At 43.5% G+C, this 12,171-nt stretch overlaps 1 protein-coding gene across 1 annotated transcript; it reads left to right on the top strand.

Moving 5' to 3' along the window:
- Positions 1 to 3,665: 3,665 nt before the first annotated feature.
- On the top strand, positions 3,666 to 5,822 carry ptger4a (prostaglandin E receptor 4 (subtype EP4) a; the record flags this gene model as incomplete). The annotated part of the gene is made up of 2 exons (XM_079730752.1): positions 3,666 to 4,706; positions 5,181 to 5,822. Exons 1-2 carry the CDS (start codon positions 3,885 to 3,887, stop codon positions 5,820 to 5,822), a joined length of 1,464 nt encoding a protein of 487 aa, XP_079586878.1. The 5' UTR covers positions 3,666 to 3,884.
- Positions 5,823 to 12,171: the final 6,349 nt, after the last annotated feature.

Here is a 12,171-nt window from a genome sequence, read left to right as displayed (position 1 = left end):
TTGCTTGGTGTTTGAGTTGTGTTTGGTGTGTGTAAAAATGGCATGTGCTTGTAGCGGAGTTTCTCATGTTTAATTTGATATGACTGTTTCTACATAATAAGGGCAGTGTTGTATGCCTTTTGCTGCGAGAGTGATCACGGTCTTCCCAAATCTGGGGAACCTCGAGTTTAAGAGGTGCAAGCTTTCATTTTCTGTGGAGGCCAAGTGGTCCCACTGTCTACTTAGTGAACTCAGTTGATCTCTGATGGCAGAGCACTTCTGACCTTCATGACAAAAGGGACGTTCCATATTAACAAATGAGACTTAACGTTTAAATAAAAACAAGTAACACTGTCTCATATTATCTTATTCATCATCCTCATAATACCATGACATCATTTCGGAGTGATATTGGGCTGGACCTCGCGGCCCACCCGGACCTTCCTCTGCAGTGCGACAGATCGCAGCACATACCGCACTGCAATCTGCTGTAAACAACGCTGCCACAACCTGACACACAATCTCAGTCGGAGTGCATGGTGCATGCGAGGAGCGCGCTCCCCCTCCGCCAATTCAAACAGTTTACGTCTGCTCTTCCGGGCTCTGGATGGGTTGTTTTGCCGTGAGAAACATGCAACAGGACGATACTATCTGTAAGTTCGCCAAACTCCAGGAAAGGAACATACAATCTCTTTCATAAACGTTGAAAGAAAAGCAGAAGGAATTATTCAGCTGGTGTTCTCCATTGACTATCACCTGCCTTTTTAGAGGGTTCATCAGGATGCGATTACAGTTATCAAAGAGACACCAGATATAGCCCCTCTGCCTGATTTTCTTTTCAGAATGCTGATTCAGAAGGCTTGCTGAGGGAATTCTATACAAACAGACTGCTGTTTTGTATAGAATGAAGTGTCACGATCCTTCAACATCGACGTCTCACACGTGTGGGTTCATCACGTGCAACCATTACCTTTTGCCCACAGACCTTCTCTACAAGCATTCTTATCGCTGACGTATTCTCTAGAAATAAGGAAATCAGAAAATCCCAGTTTGGCAACCTGTCCCACATCCCCTAATGTTCTGAGAGAAGCCTCACAATAGAACCAGGAATCTCACTCTCACCGTCCAAGGGAAGCATGCACAATGAGTCTGAACCTGCCAAACGACACAGGGTTATAATAATTGCATTTCTCTCCACAGGTAGTTGTTTTTTTCTGAACAGAACGATCTCTGGCAAGCCTGAACCGTACACGATAAATCAAAAGTTCAACCCTTCCCTTAGCAAAGAATTGGACCGTTGTGAACAAACCAGCCAGGATTGTACACGGTCGCTGCTGTAAACACATATTTGTGGCTGTAGTTTTTCTTTTTCATCCCCAATTCCATTAACCCTGCTGTCCTTGACGGCAGGGTTAATGGGGTTAACTCTGTGAATGTGTTTACAAACACCAGATTGTCATTGAGTGTTGTCCAGCAGGGATTTCTTAATTTTTTTGCCATTCCATGCCACAATGTTGTTATTGTTTGAGCCAAGAATCGAAGTGGGACAAGTACAAGTGTGTTTAGGAGTTTAATTTGCTAAATGTACCAATACCACATAGTTCAACCTCAACACCAATGGATAAACAGAAAGAGATAAATCTGCGATTGCATAGCTGTTCCCGCTCCGGTCACAGACACAGGAACAATTTGATTCTTTGAGCCGATCTGGTGGTTATTACTCAAAGTTCAGAGCACAACTAGTCTGCAAGTTTATCTCTCGATGGCAAAACAAATCCAGGAAAGCACATTCATGGGTTTGCTAATCTTGCAAATCTACCCACAGTACATTCTACTATGGCTCACACACATCCACATCACAGAATGACTGAAATCTTACTGAATTATGGAGTTCCACATTGCACATGCACACACTCTTACATTCACTCATTGTGAACAATCCTAAGATACATTCAGCCTATGACCATTTCAAATAAACACAATACATTTAGCGTACGTTGCGTTGATTTATAAATGGTTTCAAGTCTACAAAAACGTAGGTATATGTTTTTACAGCTGGAGTCTGTGTCTCTCTTCACAGAAGCGGACAATGAGGCAAACAAACATCTTCTGGTTAGATATTCCAGCACAGCCGTCAGTTGTCTAAAGTCATGATGTCATCATCCTGGAGACAAAACTTTCCGGATCCATCCCTGCCCCAGGGATTCGGACAAATCAGGTTGCGCTCGGCTGCTGATGTCAAATATTCCTTTCCCTGCGTTAAGGTCAGATCAGACAATGTGGAATAGGAACAGCCTCCCAACCATAAATGATTATTCAAACAAATATACTTAGGCACCCACATGCACACACGCATGCAGGCATACACACACACACACACACACACACACACACACACACAAATAAATACATACAATAACAAACACAAACTCGCTTGCTTGCATACACACACACAAACACACAAACATACAATAAAAAAGAGAGACTACTCTTCGTGCTCTCTAGTACAGAGGTGGCCCACCATCACTGACACACAGCTTAACTCCACCCACATGTGCAGGTATGGGTGTGTTTAAAACAAATACTAACCAGTACTTCTGGTTTTATGACTTTAATTTACTGTTATCAAGACAGACTTGGGTTGCAGGGACAACTAAACAATTAAGAGATAACATTACAATCAGGTCTCTTTAATATACACACTGCCTTAACCATAACCACATAAAAAAGATGTGGTTATGGTTCAAAAGGTTATCTTGTAACTGTAGACTTCCTTTGAATTGATTCAGGATCGGTAATATGGTAAGGTATGTTGCACACATCAAGGACACTGGTTGGGTGGTATCTTAGAACTTAGGTTCTAGGCCGACATGCTTATTTGTACAAACATACGCAAACAGATTGACATATTTTCTGTTACACTGACTAAAATAATGCGGGAAACAGAGATAAAGTGTGGCGCACATTGGGAAGAACTCAAACATACACTCAAACACTCAAACCCAACAAACATCGTTATTGGCATGTACAAATACTTTCCTTTGGATAGGCTTTCTTGTACTTTGTTTATACTAGATGCCATCTAACTTTCAAGAAATACTTAAACTGCTCAAGTCTGATTATCAATCATTGCCAATTAAATTATTACATATTCTTCTTCATTAGTAATAATGAGTTATTAAGACTACTTCCTCAATTCGCTTTACCGTTTCTTTGTTATGTGATAAACCACATCCTGCCTTTTCTTCCTCCCTACAGCTACACTTTTGACAAAAAATGGCTACACCTTTTCTCATTATTATAATATGATAATAAGATTATTATAACTTTAAAAAAAGATTAAATGAAACGTGGTTGAACGAGGTCATATAGCTCACCTAGAGCAAACTGCTTGAAAAAGAGATATCAATATATATATTTGTTTTACTTCAATCGATATTGTAACGAAGGTTTGCACTTGTTTGTTCAAGGGACGTACTTCCCAGACCGTGACGATATATGACGCCCGTAAAGTCAAGGCCTTATCGGAGGTCCCTGAGAACGCTGGAGTGGAATGGGTCCGGAGAAGTCAACCGAGGGGGCGTGGCCGCCACACTTGAGAATGGGGAGTTTGAGGCAGACCCACGTTTCAATGAACTCACTCATATTACGAGACGGTTAACTGCAGTGCTATCCTTGTCTATGTAAGTGCAAACTTACTGTTTTGCAGGAGATTTGTGAGACTCTACCTTGACGAGAGACAATTAACTAAATCCTTTGTATTTTTTTTTCTCGAGGTTTGATCATTGCTACTTTTTTTTTTTAACAATACTTAACATGCCTCGTCCTGGTGCTAAATGGGAAAAGTGTCGGACAAATATGGACTTTTTCTTTAGGCTGAATTAGTTTAAAAGACGAGATAAAAGATGAGTGGTCCTGATCTACAACAAGGCATCACAATGAGCAACCACTCCATGACAGGTAGGACCATGGTGCCCACCATACCATCCATCATGTTTATCTTCGGTGTGGTTGGCAATCTTATTGCTATAGTGGTCTTGTGTAAATCACGAAAAGAACAGAAAGAGACCACGTTTTACACCCTGGTTTGTGGCTTGGCGGTGACTGATCTACTAGGGACCCTTCTTGCCAGTCCGGTCACTATCGCCACTTATGTCAAGGGGTCCTGGCCGGGGGGAGACGCGCTCTGCCAGTATTTTGGATTTACCATGCTCTTCTTCTCGCTGGCGGGACTCAGCATCATATGTGCAATGTCGATAGAAAGATACATCGCCATCAACCACGCGTATTTCTACAACGACTACGTTGACCAGAGACTGGCGGGGATTACACTTGTTGCGATCTACTTTTCCAATGCATTTTTCTGCGCGCTGCCAGGCATGGGGTTCGGACAAATAAAAAAGCAATACCCTCAAACCTGGTGCTTCATAGAGTGGCGGAGCAACGTGACCAGCGACGCCGCTTATACCTACACCTACGCCGGGTTCAGCTCCGTTCTGATTCTCGCCACCGTCATCTGTAACGTGTTGGTGTGCGGGGCGCTGATTCGGATGCACCGGCGCTTCGTCCGCCGGATGTCCCTAGGGACCGACATCGCACGGAATGTATCGGTCGACCCGAGGAGGAGAAGCCGCAGCTTCGGACGCACGGCAGGTGCAGAAATTCAGATGGTTATTCTTCTGATAGGAACCTCGGCGGTGGTGCTGATCTGCTCGATTCCACTAGTTGTAAGTTTTGGGACCACACTACCTGAATTCACATTAAATAAACGTCAATCAACGTTAGTGATTGTATTCTTTTTCCTTGAAATCATTCATTCGTATGTTCTAATGTCAGTGTTATTCTGTCTCTCTCTCACACACATACACACACACACACACACACACACACACACACACACACACACACACACACACACACACACACACACACACACATACCCCCCCTCCCCCCCAAATAGAGAGTCACACAGACCCCACGCAAACACACAGAGAGACACAGACATAACCCCCCACCCACACGCAAGTAGACACACAAAATCCCCCCCCACACACACACGCGCACACACGCACACACACACACACACACACACACACACACACACACACACACACACACACACACACACACACACACAATATACACATCCTGTTTAACCCACTTCTTACCATGGCTCCCCTCCCCCTGCCACCCCTACATAGGCACAGGTGTTCCTGAACCAGCTGTACAAGACCCCCGTGGAGCTGAAGCTCGACCGGAACCCCGACCTGCGGGCCATCCGCTTCGCCTCCTTCAACCCCATCCTTGACCCCTGGATCTACATCCTGCTGCGCAAGGCCGTGCTCCGCAAGCTCATGGAGAAGATCAAGTGCCTCTTCTGCAAGATGGGCGCGCACGCCGGCCAGCAGCGGCGGCACGGCAACTTCCACTGCATCGACGCCCACCAGCTCTCCTCGGTCCTCTCCAGCCGGGACTCCCACTCGCTGGTGTCCACCCGGGAACTCCAGACCGACACCACCGGCGGCGGCGGCGGTGGCGGCGGCGGCGGCGGCGGCGGCGACCCTCTGGTGTTCCTGTACCTGCCGGGAGGGGGCGAGGTGTTCGCGGGGAGCAGTCACCTCACCGAGGTCTCCCGCTCCCGAAGCGCCTCGCGGGACGCGTCGCCCAGGAATTCCCGGGGTTCACTTCCGTCGGCCGGGGGCGGCGACACCGAGGGCGGAAAGGAAGGGACGGACCCCGTGGAGAGCCTCAGAGCGGCCCTGATCGTCCTGCGGTCGCGGCCCAAGGACCAGTCGCTGCAGGTGTTGCTGGACAACGCCACGGTGGATGAGAAGTGCATCTGAGACTCTGTCCCCAGACCTCCGGAGGGGGAGAACAGGTGTCTAGAGGAAAGACTCATTTTGAAACGCTGCGAGTACTGCTCACTAGAGGTCAGCCTGGAGACAACACAGTGTTGTGTTTTGTTTTTGCAATGGGACAACTACCTCTTAGATAGGTCTGTAACTATCTTCCTCTGACGGTTTGCCCATAAACACAAGTACAACCAGGCCTGTTGCTCCATGGGTGTTGACTCAAGCCTATGGAAAATCTTCTTCTGGGCAACTCTGGTTCTATTATTCTTGGAAACTTTGACTTTGTGAAGCACATGGTGCCTGTTATGTAGAATGAGTGATTCACAGACTGGAGTGGTAACTATGGTAAATTATAAAGCCTTTCTTTGATATTATTCTTATGAGTAATCGCAGTGCGTGTGGAGTTGTATTGATTTGTAGGAGTTGGTGTGTCTGTGTGTGTCTGTCTGTGATGATACTCTGTTGTACAATGTTTTGGAATGTGGAAGCAGATTGTGCAACAGTGTTACGGTTTTATGACTAATGTGCAGTGTAGCATCATCAAGCCCCTTCAGTTTGACATATAGGCCTACATATTTGTTGGTACTTTGGCCTGAGGTGTTATGATTTAGCGTAGGGTACAATCATCATAAAGGGATTGTCAAACCGCTGTTGATGCCCCTCTGTCAAAGACAAGGTGGTGGAGAGATCAGCTTTAGCTTTATAAATAGTATTCTTCGCCATTAGTTGTTGAAATATTCTCAGTAGAAGAGACTGTTTTTCTCCAAGAGAATACATTGAAACGTCAAAACAAGCTTGACATGTTATAAGGTAAATATGACCATTCTAAAATGAAATATCTACATATGATCCACTTAATAAATGGAATCATTGAGTTAAAAGCACAGTTGTCAGATTCCTTTGAAAACATCTGAACATTGTTATTTTTCTTTAATCAAAGAAATATAGCATTGTAAGTGATGTAACCTGTTGGGACTCTCATATCAAGTCATATAATGTCATTAAAGAGATGCAGCTGCTACAATGCCCACAAATAACAGGTTGAACTTTTGGACTGCGTTTGTTTGAGCTTTCATGCCTAGATGAACTCGTTCATATTCACAATGCTACTTGTTAGCAAAGCGGTTTCAGTTGGGTGCTAACCATCCTCTCTCCCTTATCGGGTTTGTTAGTGGTCTTTCAACCAGAATACATTTCAAACCGTAACTGAAATTAAGTTTATACGCATTGTATTTTATATTAGATGGACTGAATAAAGAAAAAACGTATTCTCCTGTTGATCTTGTTTCACCAAAAACATTGACCATTAGGGCTGCATTAATAAATTGACCAAATAAATGTATGTCTTCACATGAGACTGATATTGAGTCAACACATATTTTTGTTCATTACTTTCTGTCTTATTCCTCAATTGTGTAAATGGAAACCGGGGCGATATGCACCAATATAATTTCAACATATATTACATAAGTTCACTTTGTCTAAACTTCCACATAGAGGTCATTGTCAGGGCCCTACGCCCCAAACAAGGTTTCAAAGTACCACAAACTACATAAGGGTAGTAAGGTTAGGCGAGTTAGCCCAAACACTTTGAGACCAGTTTTGGTAATCTTACAAACAACCCATGGCCCGACGGAGAGAGAAATACAGGAGAGAGAAATAGTTGGATGGTTAAAGAAAGAGCGGGAGAAAAGGCAGACTTCCCCTAGTTTTTCTTGGCAGAGGAAGCGCACATGAAACAATAAACAAGAAAGTATGACTCTATTTTGGATTAAACAAGCATTAGGGCTATCCTAGTCAAACAGTTTGCTGAGAGGGCTGAAACAGACTCTGTATTAAACATACATTAGACCAAATGAATCCCAAAGCACTGACCTGTTAACCGGATGTTTCGCTAGTTTCATGGTCGTTCCTTTCCCCGAAACACTATAGTACCTCATTAGATGTGTGAATGGAAAAGCAACAAGGCTGACATTTACCCTTTGTGTGAGCAGGTGCCCATTCACATTCTGCAAAACAACATGACACACGCTCGCCCTCAACAACAGACGTGTGCATAATGAATACCAATAGGACCATGAGAATATTGTACGCAGCAATGACATCTGAAACTATTGATTTGAATATCAACATTTAATTTCATCATAAGGTAAGGACCAAATGAACACAGATGTTGGCTGCATGGCTCAGCTACAGGGAAGACACAATAGAAGGGAGGAAATACATGAAGCTAGCTGCCTTACCTCAACACTGCCTCCGATGTGCTGGATAGGTGCCCTGTACTGTTTCACCTGTGTGTGTCACTGGTATACACACACGCACGCACACACACACACACACACACATACACACACACACACACACACACACACACACACACACACACACACCTACACACACACACACCTACGCTCACACACCTACGCTCACACACCTAGGCACACAGGCACTAAGACACACACTTACAGACCAACACAGAGGCACACACGCCTACACACACACACAAACACAGAAACACACGCACGCATGCACGCACACACACGCGGGAACTGAAGCACACACACCTACAAACACACACGCACACAAATACAAGGGTAGATACACACAGACACTGACAAACACACAGGCACACAGATAAACACCAGAGTGCACCTGCTTCTCTAAGATGTACTGAACAACAGGAGACAGGCCCCATCGGGTAAATGACCTGAGCTAGACCAGGAGTGATGGACGGCATGTGATTAGGCTTCGCAATGACGTACGCAAGGGTATCATTATCGTTATGATGATATTATGGTTGTTGGTTTTTTTTAAAGCACGGAGATATTTGGATTAGGCATGATTGGAATAATATGTGCGATGGAAACATGACTCCACTTTGAATTCAGACCAAATTTGAGCAAGAGAACATTAACACCAAGATCATCTTTTTCCACCGGACGCTAGCTCCGTCGTGGACAATGTTATACGTTACAGGAAGCTATGCCTTTGTTTATCTATGGACTTGGTTTCAACATTAAACTCTAAAGGTCTAAATCATGTTATATACACACTGAGAAAGATATACACATCCTCATATACGGGAGAACCCTTAAATAACACTGATGTTGACTTTGGTTTCTTGTTCCCCTCCCCCTCCCCCCCCCCCACCCCAGAGAAGAGTTTGAGTTAATGAGACAGATCAAGTCCAAACTTATGAATGCTGAATACTTGTGTAGTTCTTAATCACAGTAACGTTCTCAACTGAGTTCTGCAGCCCCTAAGTTGAAGAACTCTGGCATGCATGAAAAAGAGAAAGGAACATTCCTGATGCATTTCAAATATAGTAGGGAATAATCCAAGATGAATAATATACAGGCTATAGTTATCAGCATCCCAATATTTGGAAAAATGCATATCTTCAGCCTCCTAGGGGAACAGCTAGAGGATAAATGCGGACTGCTTGAGGCAACCAATTGAATGACCCCCATGAACATCAAATCTCACACAAACACACACTTGGAGGATCTGAAAACACATCCGTGATTCAATAGGCTTAACAAAGATTTCCTCACAGATAGTTCCCATGAAGGCAATCCACTAATGGTATATTTGAAGCTTATTTTAATGTACTACATGTCAAAGCAAAACTGATTTTTCAAACAAACAGGAAAATCCGGACCAGCAGGCCCGGCTGATGCATAGTTCAGCGAAAATTCTTCTTTATTTGATTGTTGTTTTGTTTGTCTCTACTTCCTTTGTTTCCTATTTTATCATTCGGAGTGTGTGCAATCGTTGGTTGACCCTATCCACTATGTCGAAATAACTGAAGAATTGCTTCAGTCATTTGTGTATTTGGAGGACGATTTAGAGTGATGAAACAGCTTTTCTCAGAGGCCAGAGGCCAAATCAGAGATGTCTTCATTGGGTCACAAGGATTCTGGGATAAGATGGACACTTTTCCCGTATGTAGTTTAAAGGGATTAACAGAAAGACAGCTGGACAATATCAAATAACAGCCAAAGCATTAAACCATCTGTTCAAAGAGGTGCATGCTTATGTGTGTGTGTGTGTGTGTGTGTGTGTGTGTGTGTGTGTGTGTGTGTGTGTGTGTGTGTGTGTGTGTGTGTGTGTGTGTGCGTGTGTGTGTGTGTGTGTGTGCACGCACTACATGCATGTGAGCGTGCATGCGTGTGTGTGTGTGTGTGTGTGTGTGTGTGTGTATGTGTGTGTGTTTGTGTGTGTGTATGTGTGTGCATGCATATAAATGCATATGGATGTTCTCTTACTGGTCGATTGTTTCCTCCATGTGTATGGACTTTGTTGGCTGAAACAAGACTCTGTGCTAATACCAGATGCCTAGCCATAATTACCCTGATCATTTATCACTGTGTGCCGTGTACCGTGTGCCTTGCGTCGCTTATTAAAGACACACGGTTCGTTATTCATTCTTCAATTGTCTATTACTAATATCTATGATTGATTATTTTCAACTTTGAGAATTTGTTTTTTTTCATTTGAGTTCATGGAAACTCGCTGTTTCCATTTTCTCGCTGTATTACATCCATCCGTTGGCCGCTTCTGCGCTCCCAGCCATTGCCAAATACATGGCCTGGTGATCATGCTGAGGCAGCAAAAACCACTGAGAGAATCACCTCTCTAATATGTGTAGTCTTATAAATGGTTGAAGAGGGAGGATTTTGAGAATGCTGAGTTTCTGATGGGAACTTCGTGCCTGCAAACTATAAATGCATAGTTTGCAGATATGCTCAAATAAGGACAGCCGTATACTGCCCTTATTTCAGTATTCCACTTTGCTTCCTCAAATCATGATTATTCACCATGCCAAAATCTTCCCCTCATTTCCCCCACATTAATTCCCGTATCTATTTTCCAAAACAGGCAAAAACAATCGCACATTTTGTTAAGATATTACAAACAACTGCTTTTTTTTAACATGATTAAGATTACCAGATGATTTATAGAAGACAGACGATCTATAATGATGAAACTAAACAATAAAAATAAAAACTTGAAAGCATCTCATATTTTAACCTAGAAATGCTTGTTCAAAAACTGATACTAGTAAAACATATATCAATGGTCAACACCGAAGCTTGATGACAACAATTCAGTGTGAGCCCTCCATAAATGCATTCTTGGTATTTTACTTGTGAATCCAAAGAAAATCTAAATTTTCCATGCTTTATATTTTGTGATACAAAGCGGAAGTTGTGGCTCTGAGATAGAATGAAGTCTGGGAACCTGCTGTGTTTACTAAATATTCATGTGCTCAAGAGTGCCTCGGCCACCCATGGCCAGCAAGATGAAAAACAACAACAATCCTTAAATCAGCTAGTTGGTATTTTGAAATTGACCTATAAACCTACCGACTTGTACACATGACTGGAAGAGATGGGTTTCCTGGGCCTTCTTCGAACAGCTGATCACGGATGTGTGGTTGCAGAACGACGCAAAGGCCTACCAATGTTCACACTTTCTATTATGGATGCGTGTGTGCACGTGTGCTATGCATGTGTGTGCATATAATGGATATTTTTCATCTGTTATTCTAGAGTCTGTCATCCACCCTTGCTAAAATCACAAGAACGCCGTTCTCATTTCCACTGTCCAAACCACGTGTCCTAGTTGCCGGTGGCGTAGATCAACAGGGTCGATGAAGCTATAAGTGCTTTACCAGTGGCAGGGGCGCTAGAGAAAGTGCTCTTACTCACCCCCCGTATCAGGTGTCCCCTCCCTGTGTGCTGCTGACATTCAAACCCAGCATTGGATGTCATAATCGGAGACAGGGCAGATGTTGAGTGGAGCCAGCTGTAGTAGACCTCTGCCAGAACAGATTCTGGACCAGGACGATGCCTTAAATGGCCCCCGTCGATGAAACCCTGTCCCCGTCCCTCCAGGATTAAGGCAAAATGAGTTTGACGTGCACTATGATTATACTGCGATCAACAGTATGCTCCAAACATACCCACAAAAAAACTGTTTCCCTGTACAAATCACTCATTTAGAGCAAAACACGCATGGGAATATGAAGAAAGTCTATATATAAATACACCAAAATATAATTTAAGTTAATTTGAACAGATATTGTAAAGTCAACTGTAAATATATAGAAAACCTGAAAAAACACAATCACCACAGTCCTCGATGATGTAGCAATAGATTATAAAGCTGTGCAAGACATTTTGCAATTATATAATTGACATATAGTTGACATTGCCAACATATTGCATTAAACCTATTGTCGCTCATTCACACTGTAGGCATATGCATGTGCTAATGTTGGCCTACTCCTGGGGCCTCCCCTACTCAGTCAGTGTGAGCACGCCGCTGCCTTTTA

The sequence above is a fragment of the Pollachius pollachius genome, assembly GCF_949987615.1.
Source record: "Pollachius pollachius genome assembly, chromosome: 1".
Taxonomy (NCBI): domain Eukaryota; kingdom Metazoa; phylum Chordata; class Actinopteri; order Gadiformes; family Gadidae; genus Pollachius; species Pollachius pollachius.
This window is presented reverse-complemented; position numbering and strand designations above follow the sequence as displayed.